This window comes from Protopterus annectens, chromosome 12.part0 (assembly GCF_019279795.1).
Source record: "Protopterus annectens isolate FY-2018-M chromosome 12.part0, PAN1.0, whole genome shotgun sequence".
Classification (NCBI taxonomy): Eukaryota; Metazoa; Chordata; order Ceratodontiformes; family Protopteridae; genus Protopterus; species Protopterus annectens.
In genome coordinates, this window is record NC_056746.1 from 1,281,564,847 (window position 1) to 1,281,589,846 (window position 25,000).

The window sequence follows — 25,000 nt, forward strand, 5'->3', positions numbered from 1 at the left end:
AACAGTCTTAAATAGCATTTTTACAATGAGCACATTACAACATAGCAAAAAATAAGAAATCATACAAGGTGCATGTAGACAAAAACTACTGTACGGTCTGCTATGGGTAAAATGCGATATATAAGTTTACCTGATCATGTATAGTCCTCCTGAAATGTTTCAGGCAAATGTTTGAAGCAAGTGTTGTAAGTTTCCTCTCATGTCATGAAGCCTGGGTTTGCAGAATCACATAATTGCTTTTGTTTCTTAACCAGGTAACTGAACTAGTTCAAGGACCCTTTTCATCCTTTCACCAGGAAGCAGGCAATGCAGTTTTAACAGTAGGTAAAATATGTTACAGTGAGTAGTACAGTTATCTGTGAGGAAGAATCCTGTTTTTGACCTATCTGTCCACTCCCATCATCCAGTTGTACAGTCGTCTGTCATATGTCATTCTTATGTACCTTATGTACCATTCTTATACCTACAACAAAATCGCCAAATTTGCTACTAAATCTACTCACTACACCCACCATTGTACCTCCCTCCACAGTCTAAAGTGGCTTGAGCTTCCTAATCATCTAGACTACCTTCAACTTACTACAGCCCACAAACTAATCTTTAAACCTACTGTATGCCCTGCTCTAACTAATATCTTGCCTTTCTACACACCACTCAGACCCCTAAGATCAGCCCAACAAAATCTACTTTCTGTACATAAACCTAAACAACCCCCTGGCCAATTTCACCTTTCCTACTCACTGGCCAAAAAATGGAACTCTCTCCCACCCCTACTTAGAATCACTACAAACTCTGAACACTTTAATTCCCTACTCTACTCCCACCTCTCCCAAAACTGGAAAGGTAATTGTACCCTTCCAACCTAAATCCCTCTTAAGTCTCCTAGATATGTTCTCCTTCAAACACCTCTGCTTTCTGCTATTTCTACAGCTCCCCCTCTACTTCAGCTGTATATTGAATTGATCTCCCCAATGTACTTACTATTTAAATACTGTACACAGGCTCCCATCTCTACTTTGTGCAAATGGCTCTACATGCAAATTGCTATCTGAATTTGATTGTAAAAATTATACTATTCACATATTTCATATGTATGTGTTCTTTTGCATTATTCTATGAATAATTTGTACAAATGTATGATTCTCTGCTTGCTTGTTTTAATTTCTGTAATTGTTTTTATTGCTACTTGTTTTTATTTCTTAATTGTTTTTATTATGGAGCTTTTCTCCCCGGGCCTCCACTAAAAATGGGCCTTTTGGGCCCAGTGGACCTTCCCGGTTATCAAACTGGAAATAAACAAATAAATAAAATGTAGAGACATTTCTCCTCCCATTCACACTGCTAAATGTCTGCAACATGCCCTTTTATATAACATCTTCCAGTCTGAAGCAACCTAAGACACAAACTTTCCCACATCATCCAGTCCCCCATGCCCTGGATGACTGTGGAGTCTTTAAATGAGTCCACCACATATCCCTAATGGCTATCTATTCTCTCTGTACCCCATGCTACAAGCTCTGCTCCCCATACACACCCCTATTTAATTTTTCCTACACTAAAGTCATGCAGTCCTGAAGTAAAGGAAAGTTGGAAACATTTGATTTAACAGAATATTCTCTTTACTCTAATTTAGGAAGATGGAATAATTGAATCACAGAGGTCTGAGAGGCACAGCCCCTGAAGGAAGTGCAGGAGAGATGGTCCCCTTAAAATACAAGCTCATAGTCATGTAGCATCATTTTTCATTTCTTTTAACATACATACGTGTACTATTGAGAGAGTTGGACAGCTACTTTCAGCCAGCTACTCTTTAGTGAAAGAAATAGCAATGACTTGACATATAAACCCTTAAACTGCACTCTTCCAATCAGTCATTTATCTTTATTAAGTACTGGCATTTAAATCGGGTCTATGACAACCAATCGAAGAGTAATTTACGCAAACGGCATATAGATCGAAAATGCCGTTAATCGAAATTGTTTTTTTGGGGAGCTGTGCCCCCCCACACCCCCCGCTAAATATAAATTCCAACTCTGAGATCGCACTACAGTGAGGAAAGGGCAAATTTTCCAATCTTCACTGTACGACGATCTCACAACACCACTTTCGAATAACGGCATTTTCGATCTATATGTCATTAGCATAAATTACTTTTCGATCGGTAATCATAGACCCTTTAAATATGAAGCAATCCCAGTGAGATCTCAATGATGCAGTGTTCTGTGGAATAATTACTGTCTAATCCATGAGTGAAGCAGAACCAGAAAAGAAAATGATTAAGTATGTGGATCATAATCTGGAAGAATAACTGAGTGGTACAAAGTCAGCAGAAGGTCTGGACTGAACATGGATAAGACAGAAATAGTAGCCAGAAGTAGCTAGGATTAAGCATTTATTGACTATGAAATTAATCTGGCTCATTGGTATGATGACACATTGCCTGAATTTAAGGAGCAATAAGCTTCAGAGAAACATGTCAGATCACCACTTTCTAGGGTCCCTACCTAGGCGTCTGGCAAGGAAGGAGGGGAGGCATACCTCTCAACTGTTCATTTTGCATTATATTGCTGCCTGTCCCATAAAATGTTTGGTTTTGTTATAAATTACTAAGGATTACAGTCAATCAGTAATGCCAAAATTAGAGTTTCATACATACTGTTCAGAAAATGCATGTTGATACAAAGCCTGTTGTTCTAGTACCTAAGTGATTTAAAATTCTCCATGATTTTAGTTCTTTACCCTTCCCCCAATTCTTTTTTGCTCTGTGCTTGATTCTTGAGCAAAGCAATTGAGATTGATGGGAGGAGGGAATACCGATTTCTTAAACAGAGGGTGATATGCAAAGCAATTGAGATCGATGGGAGGAGGGAATACCGATTTCTTAAACAGAGTGTGATATGCAAAGCATTATGCAGGGGCCAAGGTGCCTGTCTTTGGTCTCTAACGTAAATAATTTCATTATCCTTCACTGAGCTTAGAGAGTACTGAAGCGTTAAGGTATTTCCTGTGCTGAATTGATCTGTGCTTCGTTTCCTGCACTCCACACCTACATGCAGTGTGACCATGATGAGAACGTCTGTAGTCTGCTTTTCTGATTATGAGTTGCTTGCTGAAAAATGCACTGGGCATGGTGACCCTTATGCCTGTCCTCAAAACAAGTAAACCAGTATGAATCAGCTGCTTTAAACAAAGACCTGCCTTACACTAGTACTTCTACTGACCTTAATCTTTTACTGGTTGTAGATACCACACATAAGTCATCTGAGGTTAACCACAGACATCTTGGCACTATTCATTCCAGAGGTAAGTAAACAGTGTTCTCAACACTTAGCAATATATTCTCTTTGGTGTATTACTATTTTTTAACATGTGCTTATCTCTAAATGGATATAGTGGTTAACTGAACCTAAAGAGTCCTTAAATAATGACACATTTGTATGAAAACATGCTTTTAAACATTCCAGGAAGTAATACCAGATCCTCTTTTTCCTTGCTCTGGGTCCTTTCTTAAATTAATTAATCTACATTACACATGAAAACTGCAAACCTAGGGACAGGCCACTATGAATATTTAGCAGGAATAATTGTTTAAATTCATAATCTCTTCATACAGACATTATTAGTATGTTCCTTGGATGAGTGACAGCATTTGGGAATGTCTAAACTTCCATGACCATGGGGGAATTTTTGGAATATTTGGCAAAATATGCCAGATAGAATACTGAGTGTATTCTTAGTATATGTGTATTGTGTATTTTCAGTAATCATGCCAGATTTTCATAAAACAATGGCAACTGTATTTTCCAAAAGTCAGATGATCAACATTCAAGACTTCAGATTATATAGTACTGTTTTTCATTGCAGGGATAGGGTCATGTTCAGTCATCTCTGATAATAGGGTTTAGAATGTTAACACTGTGTCGTTAAGGTCCCTTCATTCCAAGCATGAATATTCTCTCTCTCTGTTGCCCATGTAGGGTGAATGACGTTAGCTGTGCACTAGGGGAGATACAGAGACATACAGTTGAGTTCTGTCTGGCTGAGGCAGGTAAGACACTTATCATCTTTCAAAATATCCCAGTTTCATACATAAATAATTAATTCCAATAATTGACCTATTAAGAGGTATCATCTGAGGGGGATCCAATGTGTGCCAGTATTAGTGGGTTAATGACTAACAGGCCAGCCTGCTTTACCAGAGGTGCACTCCACCTCTCTCTGCAGGGATTCCACATACTGGCTAATTTCTTTTTTACCCTAGTAGTGCCCTTTTTAGGTAAAGGTAATTTCTTTGGCATTCCGACTTAAACACATTCTAATGCAGTCTACATTAAAATGGCCCTGCTCGGTGCTTGGAGTCTGAACAGTAAATTGCCTGATATAGAGGTCTTATTGATGTTTCAGTACATAAAATTAGCATTATTACAAACATTGTCTTTCATTGTTCAGGTAACACCCCCTCTCTAACAGAGTAGAGCGTCTATCACTTACGCAGATTGCCTAAAGACAGCAGAGGAGTGTCTGTTTTATCCGCTGAAATATTAACTTGCAACAAATACTACAAGATTCTGAATTTGAACTCTCAGCATTTTTGTCACCTTGATTAAGTCAATTACTACATCATTGCCAACTACAGGTCCTCTTCAAAGTAATCTGAGGACCACAGTGGGTACGTTGACAAGATGGATTCAATGTCTATTAATCACAATACCCTGATTTTTAGGTCACTACTACAATTATTCATGCATCAAGTGGGAATCCTAAACATACTAACAATAAGTCTGCCCAGTGTTTCTTAGATGCCATTAATACTGACTGCCTAGATCAAATTGTCCAAGACTTATACAACATGAAGAAATACACAATGTCATCCTTATGAATACTGGCTTTGCCTTCATACCATACCTTGGTCCATAGGTGGCGTGGCATGCTTCCTGACACTTTTCCTATTAATCTTTTGGATTTAACAATCTGTTCTCTATAAATTATGCTGGATATTGGGCTTTGTAGCACCTCAATTAACTCATGTCTAGTCTTCAAGCTTCCCAAGATAGAGGTAGAGAAGCTAGGCTGGACAGAATACACCAGGGTGAATGGATATTATTAAATCCATTTTATAATACTGTGAACGGTGATTGTACAATTAAAGCTACATCCTCAACAGAATTCTGTTTTAGAACTGTGACCAACCTCTTTCGAGACAGTTATCAGCTTACTGTTCAGCATCACAGTCATCTGATAACATAAGGACATCTAAGATAAAATTGTTTTAACAGCTAAAACATATTCCAAGACTAATTAACTCCTACTAAGTGACAGTCTAGTAAAATTCCAAGCCCCCCCAAACCCTGTATAATCATGTAAATAGCTGCACAGAGAGAGCTGCTCCTACCCAAAATAAACATAGGCCACCCTCGAAAAAAAAAAACAAGCCACCCTGGTGAAATCCCAGTGTAAATAGGTTGTATAATGAAAGAAAGAAAGAAAATCATGTCCAAAAATAGGAAGGGCATTGTCCGACAAGGTAAAAACTCCCCTCATCAGTCTGAATAAGCAACACCCAACAATGTTCCGAATTAATGGTGAATACAATCACCTATATGGAATCACAGGATATATTAAATCTGATGGATGATAAATTTAGCTCCAGTTTTTCCCCACTCCATCACCACCGGTCAACTCCCAGGAAATACCCCCCCATACCATTTTCCAACAGCTATCACTAGGGAGCAGGTCCTCATAGTGCTGTTTAAGGCCAAGAGCACTGCTTTATTCCAGACATGCTTAATGCTAAATTAATGGTGTACTGCAATGGTTATCCCTCTGCACAAGAAAGGAGTCCTTCCATGGATCCAGGAGAACTACAAACCCATAATTCTAACTAGACTGATATGCAAAGCCATGGAATTAATTATCACTGATCTGATCAACAATGACGTGGGAAACCTACAGACACTGGACCCCAGCCAGTTTGGTTTTGTCAAAGGCAGGTCATGCCTGCATAACCTGATGAACTTCTGTGAGAAGTCGTTACACCTGCTGACCTGGCCAAGACATTCAACACAATACCTCACTTGGGTATTGTAGATAAACTTGGGAAATTAGGCTTAAACCTATATGTACCCTGATGGACAGCCAGCTAGCTCACTGATAGGACACAAAAAGATAGGATGGGGAATCCACCTCCACAAAGAGGCCAGTCACTAGTTGAGTCTCACAGTGATCAGTCTGGGGCCTCTCTTTTTTGGCATCCACTTCTCTGAAGTCAAGGTAAATGTCAAGTCCTCTCGCAGACCAAGCTTACAGATGACTGCAAACTAGGCATGGTCACTGAATCCCCTAAAGACACTAATACCCTTCAAGAGGACCTAACACAAATGACTTGTGCCAGAGTCATCAACTAAAACTCAATGAGAAAAAAAACGCATAATAGCACTTTGTGGAAAAACAGTCACTTCTAGAAATTACCACATTGATAATACACTACTAAAGGTAGACCAGTAGTCAAGGATCTGGAACATATGTTGACATTAACCTGGCCTCTGACCACCATGTCTTCTGTGGTGAGGAAAATCAGTCTACATTGCACAAGTTCTAAGTAAAGGAATGGCATCCAGCTCCAATTATATCATTGTTCTGCTGTATTCGGCCTTCATCACACCAGTCACGGAGTACAGCACACCCTTCAGCATGTACCTGACCTGGCACTCACAACAGCTTATGACAATGCAGAGGTTCCTCAAAAAACGAATATAGAGAGTAAACAACTATTCAGACCATCGGAAGGCCACTGTTCCTCTACTTGGTCTCCTACAGATGACTGCCCCGTGACCTACACCTAACTTACAGGGTGTCCGCTGATCCCACACTGATAGTTTAGCTGCATACCCACAAAACAAATAGCATCAAAAATACCTATTGTAAAAACTTTAACCACGTCAGTGATATAAACAGGACACGTTGGAGTGACAGGTATTTGTCTCAAAGATTACCCCGTCTCTGTTAAAGGCTTCTGAACCCTAAACCTATTCAAATGTAACTTGGCCAATGGATAGGAAATGACAAATGTACCCCTGCTTTGACACTTATGTCCCTAATGGACAAGGGACAGCCTCTGACAATTAATATATACAAGCCCATATTTTAACCATAACATTTATTGGAGTATCCAGAAATGTCAGCAATATTTTGGTAACTTTGTGATATGCTTGGCTAGTTTTAAAATGGCATAGTATCCACTTATAACCCCATGAACCTAAGTGTCAGTGGAGAGTGATAATCTTCATTTAGAGGAATAAAAAAGAGATTGTCCCCATGGGTCTTACAATATACAAGTTCCCTAATGGTACTTCTACCACATGTGATAAATAGCTTAAACTTAAAAACAGTCTGAAATTTATTAAGGACAAAACAAATAGAAAGCCATACTGACAAGTTGAGATGCACCAGGATAATCCAAGAAAAAAATCAGTTTTATTATCATTAAGCACTTTTGTTTGTTTACACACTGAATCAGGACTGTGCAAACTAAGCTTTTATTTAGTTATTTAAAACTGACTTGACTGCTGTAAAGATTTTAAATGCACATTATAGTACATAACTATTTTTAATTATTTCTTGTTGCTTTCTATATTCATTTCTCTTCCATTTCCTTACTGCTTTGCTTTTCTTAGTGTATGCTTCCAGGTTTATTATTGTTGGTAGTGACTTTATTCTGTTCCTGTTTTTTTATATTTTGTATTGTGTTGTCAACTCCTCACTGTAAATATAGTAAAAATGAACTGCAGAAATAATTAATGTATATAGTATACTCAGAATCTTACAACATACTTTGTACATACGTTTTTATTTTTCTTATTATTCTAAGTATTCTTCTCAAGAATACACTGAGAACAAAACTTTCCAGCTGGACTTCCCAGTAAACAAGGATACCAGAAATGAACGGATACGTTTTATATGCATAGCTACTGGGTATATGATTATTGTTATGAATTTAGTTGAAATGATTGATATCTGAATGCTTTGATGGTTTTATAATATCTTATACTGCTGTCGTGTAGAAAAAAACATGATTTAAAAGAAAGGAAGTAAAATGCATGCTCTGAAGTCATTTTTTTGTCTGGCATCATCCTTTATAATGTATGGTAAGTACATAGCCTTCAAGTTATCATTAATGCTTCTCATTTTCTCTCTCAGATTATGGCCAGTTACACTAGTGCACCCATCCTGCTGCATCTATCTGTCCACGAACCACCACAATTCGCCATTGAACAGGACACACTTCTGCTCATGCTGTCTGCAACAATGCAGATATTTGCTGTCCTTCCTAACTCTTCAAAGGAACAGCTTATCCACATGAGACTGGTAAGAATTGATGTTTACTTCCCCTCACATAACAAGTAGACAATTTACGTATATTAGTGTCACTGCTAAGCTACAAATCAATCCACCATGGACATAAAATTTGAGTTTTTCCACTATGGCTCTGTGATATAATTACAAGCCACAACAACATTTGTAAGTACTCAGATAAAGTCAGTATGCTGACGCACAGTATTTAATGAAGCATAGTGAAATGTGGTTGTTTATTCGCTCAAATAAAAGTAATTAAAGCACTTGACATCAAACACAGAACATTATAGTGTACTTAAACCCAAACGTAAATCAGCTTCATTTACAAGCTATTTTTTTGGCTCTGAATACAGCCTCAAAGCTGAGTAAATCTTTTTTTTTGGCAATTAACTCCATACAAAAGAGACAGGTAAAAGAAAGAACCTACAAAGATATTTTGGTCACCCTACTTCTTTACAAGATGTTTGGTCAAGTCCTCCTGATCAAATATGATTGTGTAAAAAGTAGTGCAAAGGAGACCTTGATTTATGTGATTGTTGCAGTGATGGAAAAGCCATTTAGTTGAATATGTTTGTCTCTGACATTAGAATTACAAGTGGATATAGGAATTAAGTTTTGGCTTGGATTAGGACTGGGTTTATGGCTATGAGACATTAGAGTGTTGTATCGTCCGTAAGAAAAAAACATGAAATATTGTAATGAACCATGTGCACTGTTGTATTTCACAAATTCTCAGTGAGTTCATATATTAATGAACTATATAAATATATGTGGATGTATATATATATATATATATATATATATATATATATATATATATATATATATGTACATATTTTATATATAATATAGATATATATAAATATATATATATATATATATATATATATATATATATATATATGTACATATTTTATATATAATATAGATATATATAATATATATATATATATATATATATATATATATATATATATATATATATATATGGATCTAGGACATTTCACAGAATGCACATTTCACCGAAAGTTAAATTAGTGTGCACTTTTCACCGAAAGCTCAATTCACCGAAAACACAGTTCACCGAAACACATTTCACTGAAAGTGGTATATGGCTTTGTTCCGACTGTAGTGTGACCTTGGAGTTGGTATATATAGTAGTGTGGGGGGCATAGCCCCCCAGATATTTTAAATGTGTTAAACTATATACATGCATACTTGCAATTGCAATATATTACTCTTATCCAAACATGATATATACACTTTAAATATGGGGGGCTACACCCTCCGATGTAGGGGGTGGTGCCCCCCACACCCCCCTACTATATATTCTAACTCGAGGGTCACAGTACAGTGGGGACAAGGCCATATACCACTTTCAGTGAAATGTGTTTCAGTGAATTGTGTTTTCGGTGAATTGTGTTCAGTGATATGAGTTTCGGTGAAATGTACATTCAGTGAAATGTCCTAGATCTATATATATATATATATATATATATATATATATATATATATATATATATATGGGTCACCTTTACATGGTCAACATTTCACAATGACGACATTCATATGGCCGAGACCACATGATTGACATTTGAAATGTTGACCATGGGGAACCGCATCTCCGTACAGTGCAGAATGGAAAGATTTCCATTTCCGCACTGTAGTGCAATTTCAGAGCTGGTATATTAAAGTTACGGGGGGTGTGGGGGGTATAGCCCTTGCTAGCATCATTAAAGTTAGTTTTTTTTTGTCTGCTCAAATGTTGATCATATGGTCTCGGCCATATGGATTTCGACATTGTGAAATGTTGATCATATCAAGTAGACCCATAAATATATATATATATTCAAATTTCTTATGGTGGAGACAGTAAGACTGAAGTTTTGAAATTTCAAAACTTCAAAAAAAAATATATTTTTTTTTACGTTCTTGCAGGGGGGGCCTGAACCCCCCACACCCCCTGCTAATTAAATAGACCAACTCCAATATTGTACTTCAGAGAGGAAAACAGTAAATTTCCTCACATTCTTTATTAAGACAATGCCATTATAAGATAGTAACCATCATTGTTTATTGCAGTGTCATTTACATGGGTAGAGTGTGGCCTATTATAAATGTGTTAGTACACAACTGACATCATCACACTGATCCATATAGGGGAGCAGGAGGAATGCCAACTAACTGGTGAGGAGTTCAGGAATTGTTTTTAAAAATTTATGAGAAAAGTTATTTGGTTTTAATCTGCAAAATATACCGAAATGTTTGACAAGGGAAGTTACTACCTTATGCGAATGGTAGCTATTCTCAGACATGGCTGGCAGTTTATTCTCAGACATGGCTGGCAATTGTCTTTAAGTCCAAGTCCAGATTTGTAGAGTTCATATATATTACAAGGCAGTTGAGTCTTATGGCCATTTACTCCTTTCCAGTACCCTTCTTCAGGCTACACCACCTTCCTCCTTGAAGGCCATACTAGTCAATTCCAGAATAATTTTGTGGATAACCATCCAGTCATATAGATAATGTTTAAAGGAAGATGACTGAGACACACTGCTTAACATGCAATGAAAGCTTATTTCAGAGGATTGGGAGGTGTTAGGTAATAAACATGTCCATCCATGTTGTTTTATTTATCTGCTGGTAAAGATTTTGATCCATGGTTCTAGTACTGCTTTAGCCTTTAGACTTGCAGAGATACAAGAGGCCCAAGACAACCAGGTCTCTAATAGCAATGCAAGCAAGATAGAGATTTCCCCTCACAATTCTGCAAGACACTTAGTATAGAGTTTCCATCCTTTCTTGATAGCTTAGGCACTTTAGGCCTGTGATCTTTTTGGGCAGGAACCTTTGGAGCCTTTCTAATTGTTTGGTATGTTTAGTGAGGCACATCCCAAAGGCAGCATTGTACTGAATACATGGCCTGAACAATGCTGAGTATAAGGAAATGATTACCTCTTTAGACCTTGAAAATATTCCTTCAGCAGTTAGCTATTTTAAATAAAAAAGATTTCATGACAACCATTGTCATGTGATGATCAAAATAGAGGGAATGCTCAACACAAGTTCCAAGATCCCTGAGTACATTTTCGTTTTATCGCGGTTTGTTTCCTATACAGTATGATGGGGAGGGGTTTTCCACCAAAAGTGACAAGGCTATACTTTTTAATACTTTGTTTGATCCCATTTTTAGTACACTGAGAGTTTACTAGGGATAGCTCATGCTAGAGGGTTAACTTAACAACAACCCACAGTTCACAGTCATCTACAAACTTTTAGTCAGAGCTCTTTGCTCTTTGTATGGTGATCTGAGACGATGAAATAGAAGAGGTCCCAGCTTCAAGCCTGGAGGGAAGCTATTTGTCACTTTGATACTTTCTGATGAGGTGGCTAACTTGCACTGTATGGCTTCTGTCTTTCGGCTGTTTTCTTTTTGCTTTACCACATACAGATTGATTTTTAGCACATTTAGCTTCTGTATGATGCCAGTGTGTAGAATGGTGTCAAAGATTTTAGCCAGATCAAGATATGCCATGTTTGCAAAATGGCCACCATCTATGGACTCTGTAAGCATTTCAAAAAAGTTAGCAGATGCAGTAGACAGGATTTACCCTTCACAAAGTAAACTGTAAGAGGTCAAGTCAAATAAGATTCTTTTTAAAATCCCTTTCTTAAATTATCACTGAAGACCAAGAAACACATATAGTAATAGAAAAGAAAACAAAACATTGTTTTTTTCTTTTACATACATTTTACATTACGTATATGTTTTCTTTCTTTCTTTATAACAGCTGTCATTCAGTCCAACATTACATAAATTGCTCAATTCCCACCTTCCCTTAACCCTCATCCTTCCTTCTGAACTTTATTCTGCATGTTTCGTTCCTACAAATTCCATTTATTTCTATATAATTTGCTCCTTCTTAAAGTCTTACTTCCAGTTCTTTTATCTTTTTTACAATATTCAATTGTAATTGCTTTTTTGACAGACAATAGACTTAAACTTAACAAGGCCTTGCTATGTCTAGGCAATTCAGATCCTGTATCCCAGCTGAAAATAATTACTTCCTTAGTTACAACTACTTGCTGCCCCAATAATTCTGACAGAGGACTCTGTACGGGATTTTTAAAAGGACAGAAATGTGTATGTGAACATGCTAAGTGTGCTTGTTTATATTACACAGTTTCTAGGTTTACTATTGTTTATTTGAATGGAAAAACATTTTCCGTTCAAATAAACGAATGGTAATACCGAAAGTAAAAAAAAACTACCATTCACAATGTCGAACCAAATGCTCGACGCACCTCCACAACCCCCTACTTATATATTCTAACTCCAGGATCGCACTACAGTAGGGATGTGGATGAATTTCCACTCCCCACTGTACCGCGATCTCCGTGCAGAGAGTCGATTTCCACTTATGCGAATGCAGTTGTGCATTCTCATAAGTGGAGTCGACTATCTGGTGTAAAACTGCTTGTGCGTTCGACATTCTGTTTTTCGGCACATTGCAGCCGATAGAATGTTGTTAGCACAAACAATAGTAAACCCACTTTCTAAATTGATGAGTAATATTTGCTGATGCAGCATATTATTTTTATATTTGAAAAAGTGAAATAGTTGCGCCGTTTCTATTATATTAAGCTCATACGTTCATAAGTAGTTCAACTGCATTCTGTGTATTAGACATCACCACCATCACTGTCATCATCATCATAATCGTCATCATCATCATGATCAACAACCCCATTTTTCCCAATTTCTACATGGGGCTGGGGTGTTGAGTTAACTGCTGCCATCTGTCTCAGTTCAATGCTGCGCTCCTGCCTTCTTCAACTCTCATGCCTGACTGTTGCAGATTTCCTCTCAAACAATCCAACCACCTCTTTGCTGGAGGCCCTCATTCCCTCTTGCCTTCTTCCTGTCTGTTCCAAATTCTCTTCCCCAGATCATCTTCTGCTTTTCTGAACGTGTGTGAACCACCATAATCTGTTCTCTTTGATTGTTTCTGTAATTGGAGCTTCTTTGGCTTCTGCTCTGATGTCCTCATTTCTTCATTTGCCCACAGCATGCATCCTACCACCCTTCTCAGGCACTTCATTTCCATCAGCTCTAGCTTCCTCATCTGCTCTGCCTTTACTGCCCAGGTTTCTATACTAATGTACTGGTTGCACCACTGTCTCGTGCACTTTACTTTTCAGCTTCTTTGGCATTCTTCTGTCATAGACTACACCTGATACTCTATGCCAGTTGGTTGCAGCCTTTCTGATTCTAGCTTTGACCTCCTCATTCAGACCTCCCTTCTCCTCAACCACCTCTCCCAGATACTTGAAGCTCTTAACCTGTTCCACTATCTTCCCTTCTATCTTAGTTCTCAGCTTCTTCTGATTTCCCCCATTTGCTGTCATTACCACTGTCTTAACTGTATTCAGTTTCATCCCATGTGCCTTCAGTTTTTCATTCCATTCCCCTACCCTTTGCTGAATTCTTCCTTAGAGTCTGCCTGTAATGCCATGTCTGCATACAGCAACTGTGGAACTGTCCCCTATGACCTGTTTGCTAATGTACAGCCTAGTACTTATTATACAGCAGGAACTTCTCATTGTAACATTTGTTAATGTCTGTTATGTACTTCACAGATAAAGATTCTAGTTGTCTACTGATGTACTATGATGAATTCTTCATCTGTAAACATGTTGTAAGTAATTGCTATGTTAAATTGTTAATCGCTATATAATCCAATGTAACTACTGTCTGTTTATTTTACTGTGGAGCTTTTCTCCCCGGGCCTTCGCTGAAAATGGACCTACGTCCAGTCGGACACTCCCGGTCAACAAATTTAAATAAATAAATAAAATAAATAAATGTAGTCCATCACCAGTATAAGCAGCAATGGGCTTAGAGCTGAAACCTGATGCACATCCACTTTCATTGAGAACCCCTCTGTGAGAATGAACACCGTTCTTACGCGAGTCATTTGGTTCTTGTATATATTCTGCAATAATTCTACCAATGTTTCTGGGACTTTGTCCCACTCCAGAAATGCCCAAATCAGATTTCTTGAGACCTTGTCATATGTTTTCTCCAAGTCTATGAATGCCAAGTTGGATGTTTTCCTCATCTCTAGTGTCTTCTCAACTATCTGTCTAACTGCAAGCATCAAGTCAGTTGTGCTGCATCCTGATCTGAATCTAAACTGCTCATCTCCCATCTTACTTTTCTCCTGCTCTGCATATCCATTTATCAATCACCATCTCTAGAACTTTCATGCAGTTTGATACCTCTGTACTGCCAACAATCGTGGATGTCCCCTTTGTTCTTGTATACTGGCATGAGTATGTTATTCTCCAGTCATCTGGGATATGCCTTTCTCTCCACATTGCTAAGAGTACCCTCAGGAGCCATTGCATACATAGGTTCATAGGTTCATACTAGGCTATCTGCCCTAGGGCATTTATAAGCCTAGCCAGAGTGTGTTTGGCTTTCGCTACCCATTTTAAATTAATTTTGCTATGCCCTTTTTCGAGGTTAGTATACGGTGCCTCTGTCTAACAGTGACACAGAAGTGATACCTGGGGTAAACCTACGATCCTCCATCCACTCATCAAGATTCCTCTTCAAGAGAGTCATTGAGGGATTCTGCCTAACCTGGACTGGGATTTTATTCCAGAGTGAAGGGAGCCTCTGGGTTATGAATCTGTCCCTCCAGCATGTCCTATTTATTTCAGTGCTGAGGTTCAAGTCTCTCGAGCACATAGCTCGATGGGATTTGGATTTTCTGAGGTGCAGCATGTCCATTAATTCCGGGTTGGACATGACTTTATACGTCAGGCACAAATCGCCTCTGAGCAGGAGGTATGCCACTGAGTAGAGCTGGAGTTTCTTTAACCGGGCAGCATATGGCATCTGTTTGAGCCCTTTGATCCTCTTGGTGAGGTACTTTTGGGGTCTTTCCAGTTGCTGCAGGTGTCTGGTAAGGTACGTCCCAAAAGGGGCATTGTACTCAATTATGGGCCTGATGAGGGATGAGTAAAGAGGCACGATGACCTCCCCTGATCTAGATGTGAATCCCTTCATGATTAGGTGGGCTATATAAAATGTTTTTCTAACCACTTTGGCCATGTGGTTGTCAAATGAGAGATTGCTATCAACTTGGGTCCCCAGGTCCCTAATTACTTCTTCTGTACTTAATGGATTACCACCTATGTGGTAATTTGTGGGCACTTTGTTTTTGCCAAAGGGGATGACTATACACTTTTTGGCGTTTAGCTTGAGGCCATGGCTCTGGCACCAGTTGTCTGTTTCTATGAGGCCCTTTTGGAGGATGCTTGTGTCGGCTGGAGAGTCGATTATGGCGCCCAGTTTGCAGTCATCTGCGAACTTGGTCAGCCACAGTCCTTCCGTGTTGGCCTGTACCTTCGAGAAATATATACCGAACAAGAGAGATCCCAGGACTGAGCCTTGTGGGATGCCACTTGTAACTGGTTTGGAGTCTGACATGGCTCCAGCAATTCTAACCATGTGGGTTCTGTCCTTGAGCCAGTTTGCAACCCATCTAGTGACATAGGGGTTTATATTTAAGCTGGTGAGCTTATCTATAATGCCCGAGTGGGGTATTGTATCGAAGGCTTTTGCGAGGTCCAGGTAGGCTGTGTGGACCACCTTCCCCTCGTCAATGGCCTTGGTGACTGTTTCAAAGAAATTGACCAGGTTTAAGAGGCAGGATCTGCCCTTAACAAAGCCGAACTGGGTAGGATCCAATGTCTGTAGGTCCCCAATATCTTTATTTATGAGGTCCATGATGATCCTTTCCATAGCTTTGCAGACCAAGCTAGTCAGGCTTATGGGGCGATAGTTTCCAGGATCCGTTGAGGCACCACCTTTGAGGAGAGGGACCACTGTTGCTGTACGCCACTCTTTGGGTACATATCCTGTGGTAAGGCTGAGATTGAACAGTAGTTTTATGTTTGGGTTTAGCTCTTCTTGGAGTTCATGTAGGACGCAGCCCGGGACACCGTCTGGTCCCATTGATGCTGTGTTTTTTGCTTTGGAGAGGGCGGCTCTTACCTGAGCATCTGAGATGTCAGGGGGGCAGCACTGTGCTGGGATAGATATTTGCCCTTTTGGTGGGGAGGGGGGGAGAAGTTTGCGCTGAACCTGTCAGCTAGGATGTTGGCAATGTCTGTGGGTTCGGTGTATTTTTTGTCATTTTGGACTAATTCTGAGCATATCTGGGAATTCCCACCCAGGTTCCTAACATAACTAAAGAAAGCCTTGTGATTATCCTTAGTGTCCTGTGCAATTTTTCTCTCGAAGCTGGCCTTAGACGATTTTATGAGTGCCCGTAGTTTTTTGCTAACACTGATCAGAGATGCCTTCCCTTTTTGGGATTTTGCTCTATCATGTAGTAGCTTCCTCCTTCTGTTCTATAGTTTGTTTATGGCTGGGGTCCACCAGACAGGACGTCTGCCTTTGGCGGATTGGGTCTTGGTTTTATTTGGGATTGCATGATCCATGCATTCCTGAAGGTGTTCATAGAATGCATTTATAAAGGATTCTGCGGTCTGGGCCATATTTTCCCCAGGCCCGGGGGCTTTGAAGGATTCCACCTCAGTTTTGAGGAGTGTGAAATTTGCTTTAGAGAAGTTTTTCACTGTGGTTTTCTGGGCAGGGGGTGGGGTCGGGATTTGAAATGAATTTTCTATCTTTCATAAGACCACCCAAGTAGTGTTTAAAATTATACAGGGACTATACCTTAATCACATCAAGGAATGCATTTAAGTTGAATATTTTATTTTATTTTACATTTGTTTACCAGGGTAGTGCAACTATCACAACTGACCATTTGCAGGTATTGCCCTGGTGAAATAATTAAAAAAGTAGAAAAAAGTATAAAAGAGAGGCAGAACAAAAAGGTTGCACTATACAGGAACAGAAAGAAACAATATATAACAAAACCTGTACAATAGCAATTAATAGACGTAGCAACAATTATGAGAGAAATACACATTTTACAATTTTGCATTATACTATTTCAGGTTTATGTCATGGTGAAAATGTTGTGGTGTGATGAGAGCTAGAGCAGGGTAGGGGGTAAGAGAGGGGAATATGATGTTATGAAGTATTATTTGTTGAGAGAGATAGTAAAGCTGGAGGTTTAGTGGTCCTTATATCATGTGGCCTGCTGTTGAGTGGTCCTTGCATCATGTGGCCTGCTGTTGAGTGGTCCTTGCATCATGTGGCCTGCTGTTGAGCGGTCCTTACATCATGTGGCCTGCTGTGTGGCAAGCAGAGTTTAATTTGTTGTGGATGATTTTTTTTTTTAAGTTCAGCTCATTACACTCCCAAAAACATGTTCCCAGTTGTCTCTTTCTTCTCTATCACGCCTACAACATTTGATATATATCTGAGGAAAAATTCTTAGAAGTCTGCTCGTAGCATAAAAATACCTATACAAACACTTCCAAGCAAAAGTTCTAAACCTTCAGTCAGGGCTTTGTTGCCTACTTGGAAGCCATACTGAATACAATTCTTGATGTAGTAGATTGACAGGTTTGTAATTACCTGGATCAGTTCTAAGACCACTCTTACAGAGTGGAATCATGACTGCAATGTACCAGTCATTAGGGATAAAGCCAGCAGCTAAACTTAGGTTAAACAATTTAAGGAGTGTGTCGGCAAGGGCCTGTATAACACCGATAACTAAGCAACCAGGTATATTGTCAAGTCCTATGGAGGAAGTATTTTTGGTCTTGGTTACCACTTTCAGTAAATGACTTTTAAAGATTATTGAGGAAGTAAGGGATGCAGGTGTTTCAGGGCTTTGGATAGAAGTCTTTGGGATGAAGTTGGCACCAAATTTGTTTGCAAATATGGATGTCTTTTGGGTCAGAACAGGAGGCAGAAGGGTATGGTTTCTAGCAGAGCTAAAGAAGGATTTAAAAATGTCTTTGGTTTCAGAGACCAGTCTAAGTTTATAGAATCTTTTATTGAACTTAATAGTATTTTTGCAGTTTACTTTTATTTTGCAATGATTTTGATATGTTCCTTGAGAAGATGAGTTTTAGATATATGGAGTTTCTTTCTTTTATTGTACATTTTAGTTATAGTAATGCACTACTAGGCTAGTTTTTTTTTTTGAATTTCACATGATACTTGTTTCTGGTAATGAATGTTAGCTCTATGCATTTTCTCTAAATGGATGTCATATTCCCTAGTAAAGATTGTTGCTGTATGAAGATCGTGGGAGGTGCAGTAAAAAGTCTATGTTGATATGTTTGCTATTATATCTCATCACAGAGTAAGTAAAGGCTATCATGTTTATCATCTAAATTCAACAGGGTTTTCTGTCTGGGCTTTTATGAGTTTAAAGGAAAGAGTCACAAGTTTATGGTCAGCCTTCAATGGGGAAGGAGATACCAGAGGAGTAGTGCAAGAGACGGACATATTTGTAAGAAACAGGTGAAGAATGCTGTGTCCACTAGTAGGTTTGTTCATAGGCTCATAAGTTAATAGGTAGTTACTAGACCTGCAGTCCAGGGGACCACTGAGGGGCCTAGTCCAGTTCCCAAATTGTCCTTAAGCACTGTCTGTTTAAGTGACTTGCTCAACATTAGACAGTTTACAAACTGCTCGGGGGGGGGGGATGTTGTTTACTAACTCTAGGAATTTTGGGGTAAGTCGTACATTGGATATAGGTGTCCCAGTTTCTTTAAGGTTAATGGAATTTCTGCTATTATAGAGATCATTGAGAACACCGAGGAATCTTACATGATCATCAGGGGACAAAGAAGGTATTGTGTAACAAGCTATTATTTGATAATTAATCCTGTTTGGAGTGATTTGTAGTTCAGTGAATTCAGTCTGTGGGTCCCCAGGGATCTAAATGGAGATACTATGTTCCTTGCTCAATATAAAAGTCCACCACAGTTGTCATAAGGTCTGAAGTCATGAAAATTACAAAAACAGGTGCAGTGAGGGTGCTTTCTTTACATTTAAACCAAGTCTTAGTAACAGTGTTGACACAGATGCTTTCTAAATATAAGAATGCCTCAACATCAAGCAATTTATTAAGTTTCTGGCATTGAGGAGAGACATCTTAACATGATCCGATTTTGGTACTAATATGTTAGTTATGTTGGAATATACATTAACTGAGCTCTAACTAAAGAAGGAACTAAGAGGGCAGGAAAGGCTTTAGCCAGTATGCAGAAGCCTTGAAACAACAGATGCAGGCCAGCTCTCTACTGAAATGCTGCAACTCATAATGCCAAGTCCCAAAATGCCCCCCCAAAAAGGTAGGAAATACAAGAGAAGAGTAAATGTTGAACATCACATTTTTCCCTTCAAACTATTTTTTTGTAAGTGGGTAAGCCCCTGCACCCCCTAGGCCCCAGAGCATATATTTACCAACTGCAAGATCACCATACCTAGGAGAAAATGGAAACAGTGATCATAGGTTTAGTATATATAAGTCAATTTTTTCAGACATTTAATCACCATATTCCAGGACTTGGCAATGCATGTTTTAGAAATTGAAACAGTTACCAGTGCAGGCCATCTTTAGCGACAAGAGCTGGACTGTCGAGCGTCTCATCGTATAATGATGGGTACTGGATCCTGCTGGAATGACACCAGCTGTTTAACCAATTATTGAAACCAACTACCTTTTGCTTGTATCTAAGCATCATTCAAGGTATAGGAAGGATTCTGCTCTGGACCAATGTCTTACCTGCATCTGTAACATGTTTGTAAAGTTCTGACGTCTCCCTCTGGATTTTACATCTTAAGTGATATAGCAATTAAAACCTTTTATCTGTTGTTGATCTACTCTTCTGTCCCATTCTTCTATCTTTTCTAATAATATTCTGTGTATAATATTTAAATGTATCACTTAATACATTATGGACTCAATGCATGTACTCCTTTTGCATCCGCTTTCCTTTGAGAAGAGTCCAATTGTCTCTAATCTCCTTTCGTAGCATAAAACATTCAAAACCTTTTTACTCTTGATGGTTTACTGCATATTTGTCCTTGTTTGGCCTCCAGATCTGTGCACAATTATCTAAATATAGTCTGACCATATGGAATGCAGTGGTAAAAACCTCCCTGCCCCCTGACTTCATTCTCCTTAAGACACATATCCTTAGTTAATATCAACAGGCATATCTTCGAATTGCAGAACATCAAACTCAAACGTTCAGAACTGCAAAAAATCAATGTACATTGGTAGCGTTTTGGCTGAGATCATGTTATAATGGGATTTTGCCCTTTCCTAGCTGTAGTGTGATCTCTGAGTTGGTATATATAATTAGGAGGAAGTGTCAGGGTGGGGGAGCTTACCCCAGCATAAAAGCTGTTTTAAATTTGATTTTTAAATTGGTAGTGTATTTGAATTCAATTTTCTGCAGTTTGAAGATTTGTGTGGTCGATATTTTTAAAATAGATCCCCTTTAGCTGCTGCCTTCCCATATTTCACTTCATATAAAGAGACATATCACAGTTCCTAACTTATTTCCCTGTTGTTTCTGAAAAATATCAAATAAGTATTGTGTGAGCCTCATCCTTCTATCCACAACCCTTATTTCCCATTCTTGCACATGGGGTCAGGGTGTCACTTCAACAGTGGTAACCATCTAGAGACAGTGTTCGTAGCACCGGGTGGAGCCACAAATGTGTGGAAAATAGTAAGGCCTCAATAGCAGAACAGCAAATTACTAAACTCACCTTTACAGCATCTCAGTGATTCTGCAGGGGGCAGGGAGATGGGTGTCTGCTTCCCTCCCCTTACACCCCTCCTGAGTATATGTACTGGCTCTAAGATGACTTTACTTCAGAGTATGGCTGTACTGAGGTACTACACCCTCTAACTTAACACACATTTCCTAAATTCATCATTCAACTCACTATTCTGGGACTCAGATATACAGTCCTCAGAATAACAGCTGTAACCCTGCTTTTCAGTTATTTACATTGAATTTATACAACCACTTCTCAGCCAAAGCTTAGATATGTCCAGATCCCTTGTGAGCTCAACACCACCACTATACATCACAACCCCTTGTTTTGATATCCTCTACAAATAGGTGAAATATCTGAGACAAAAAATATTTAGAGATGCTAGACTCCATCTTTTTCCTGGTAGTAAGCAGTTTAAAACAGCCTTTGTTCTCTTCTTTCCAATCACCCTATCTCATTTCAACATTTTATGGCCAACACTTTTCCTTTCATTTTACTTAAATGTTTCCTAAGTGACACTGTATTAAAACCATTACTAAACTCGACAATAAAGATTTTTTCAGTAGATAGACTCCTAGTATTGCCATTGGTATTGTTCGTTTTTGATTTAGTTTGTTCATGGTTCGTGGTCTTATTTTTATGGTAGTTGGTACCGGCAATATGGAGTCTCAGTCTTTGTTTGAATCCAGTTCCAATGACTCTAATACGAGTAACCATGAGAAAGACTCTAATGGGAATTTAACATTATTAATCCAACAACTGACACAACGCGTGGATGATCTGGTGAGGAGAATGTCTAACCAGACCAAGGACAGCGAAGTCGTTGTGAGACCTAGACCTGGAGTTGTTTTTAATACTTCTCCCATTGACTCACGGAACTCTTCTGTTCCATTACCGGCTTCTACATCCGATTTACCAAATAACGGAGAGTCAGTTTTTTCATCTTTGCTGGGAAACCAAGCAGGTATTTTATCTAATAATTCTACCAGTAGCAGTGTCAACATTATAAATAATACAAATGCTGAGAATAATCGTAGACATGGACTGCCAAACTTGAATGATTTTATTTCTACGCCAACTATTTTTCAAGGTTCTGACACTAACACTGTTCTCGGTTCCAGTGCAAATCATGATAACAACAATGACAATAATATTGTTTTTAAGTTAAAACAATTTGATCAGTGTTTAATGAAGTATAAAAAATTACAAATCGAAATTTTATACTTCAAAGAGTGTATCAGGCTTGTTATTGTTCCTAAAGGGTTACGCCAATGGAAGTTTCCATCTGGCGTAATTAAGGTCTGAGATTTTCATTCACAACTAATCCAGTTTTTTAACAAACAAGGTTTGGACTTTTTGGCTCTTCTGATTGATCAGTATAATAAACAAATGGTAGAATTAAAATACCAGTTGGACCATTTAGATAATGACATCGTTACCAACCCTGAGTTTGCTAAATACGAATTTGATTATAAGCGAATATTTTCTAGTATTGATGCCCTGATTGAAAAGATCACTGAAACTAAAAAGCGTAAAATAAATCGAGATCAAGTGGCATACCAACAGAATCCGGCATACCCGGATCCACCATCAAGGTATGTTGAGCCTATTTCAAACACTGGGTTGGCATCAGTTACTATGGCTACTAATGGGAATAGTAACGCTTCAGTTGATTACATCATTAACCCTATGGTTACCAATAATAGTGCGACTAATGGAGAAATACGCCATAGTGAGCGTATTTCCAAACAAAACCAAAACAACCAACATTCTAACTATCAAGACAATCAGCAGGGTTTTTACAAGAACAATTACAAAGCATCCACTTCTTCGACGAACACAGGATGGAACCAACGTCCACAGCGCAAGAAGAACAACTGACGCAGGAGGTGATTGTTGCTGAGCAGACTAAACATTTTTGTATTTTACAAAGTAATAATCGTGACTTTAATGTTTATAATTATACTATGTTGCCGATTTCACAAGAGCAAGTCGAGTTTTTAGCTAAAGGCTTTAACTTTGTTCCACATTCTAAACCAAATTTGGCTCGGACATTATGTGACCTGATGGTCTATATTCGTAAGTTAAATCTAAGAGCAATGTTTGGTCAGATTAACAGTACGTTTACTGATGAGCGAGTTGCAAGTATTTTTAATCCTCCCTTAGACAATGCTTTAGCATTGTTTCAGCGTATGTCTTTGATTCATTTTAGGGCTGCATCTGTGGATTATTTTCATAATACATCCAAAACTGGTAGTAATTTTACTCTTGATGAAAGGCAATTTATTGAACATATAAAAGTTCACAAGATTCGTGTTATGCAGCCTGACAAAGGGGGGGGGGTTATTTTCATGACAGAAAGTGAATATATAGATAGGATGAATAGTATGCTTTCAACTTTGAACTATAACAAAGTTTCATTGAACGAGTTAAATCAAGCATATCAGCACATTAAGAATTATTTAAGTGATTTATTTATAGAGGGCAGTATTTCTTTAGAATTGTACCATTATTTAACTATGCCAGCACCTCTTAGTCCGGTTATTTTCGGAATTCCGAAATTGCATAAGAGTATGTCGGGCCCTCCATTCAGACCCATAATTGATGGGCGTAAATCTATAACTTATGCATGTGCCAAATGGATAGATGGCAAGTTAAAAGAAGTTTTAAAAACTGAGCCCCAAATATGCCGCGATTCATGGCACGTGTTGAACCACCTAAATTCTATTCAGTTTGATGCCAATTATGGATTTTTAATGATTGACATCAAGGATTTGTATACTGTTATCCCCCAAAACTTGGGTATGGAATGGATTAGGGAATTTTTACACACGAAACATGTTCTTGGGACATATATTGATTTAATTATTTCTTTATTAGACGTGGTATTAAAGAATAATTATTTTATGTTTAAGGGTGAGTACTTTTTACAAACATCAGGCGTGGCGATGGGCTCCCCCTGCGGAGGGAGCTTTGCCAATGCCGTAATGGCATATTGGGAGCATACTTTTTTGTTCCCTCATTCCCTGTTCCATGATACGGTGATTTGGCACACTCGTTACCAAGATGATATATTTATCATCCTAAAAGGGTCTAAACAGGATGCGTATACTTTAGTGAATACCATGACTACTTTTACTTCATTCCTGGAATTCACATTTCAATATGATGAAGACAACATCCATTTTTTGGACATTCACTTGCATAAAGATGTGTCAAATTCCATGTTTAGATCCCTGATCTATAGGAAACCTTTTTATAGTAATTCATTTCTGCATTTCTACAGTAATCATCCTTTTTTTCAGAAGAGAGGCATTATCAAAGGTCAATTAGTCAGGGCATCTAGGATGTGTTCAGATAAAAGTGAGTTTGAACAGGAGTGTAATAATTTAAAAATTATGTTTTTAAATCGTGGATATCCATCTAAGTTGTTTCAAAGTATAAGGAGGGAAGTTATGACCAAATGATGTAATGGTACCTTAGGCCCTTTATTAATTAATCATGAGAGGTCCAATTCTGGCAATAATGTACAGCCCATTTTGGTTAATACTAGTGACAATAGGTATGTTACTAGTTTTATAACTCAATTTAATGACATGTCGGCATGTTTTAGAGATATTTTAAATTATAATTGGAACATTATCTCGCAACAGCAGTCTCTCAGCAAGGTTCTGGGTGATAGACCTATAATTGTTTTTCAAAGAGGTACTAATTTAAAATCATTATTTGAAGCACCACTAAAACAGTTTAGACACCACAAAGGCATGCACAAATGTGGTAGATGCCATTATTGTCGGTATATTCTTACTGGAAATTTTTTTGTTGTCAATGGCATTAAATATGCCATTCACAACAAATACAATTGTGAGAGTCAAGGGGTGGTTTACGTTGCTTTGTGCCAAAAATGCC

General features: G+C 38.3%; 1 protein-coding gene across 2 annotated transcripts in view; it reads left to right on the plus strand.

Moving 5' to 3' along the window:
- LOC122817132 (bactericidal permeability-increasing protein-like) overlaps nt 1-25,000 on the plus strand; it is a 286,884-nt gene that overhangs the window by 154,530 nt on the left and 107,354 nt on the right. For both annotated transcript variants that reach the window (XM_044090323.1, XM_044090324.1), the window contains exons 10-11: nt 3,244-3,303; nt 8,197-8,364. In XM_044090323.1, coding sequence (XP_043946258.1) covers nt 3,244-3,303; nt 8,197-8,364 — 228 coding nt within the window. The remainder of the gene's footprint in view (nt 1-3,243; nt 3,304-8,196; nt 8,365-25,000) is intronic.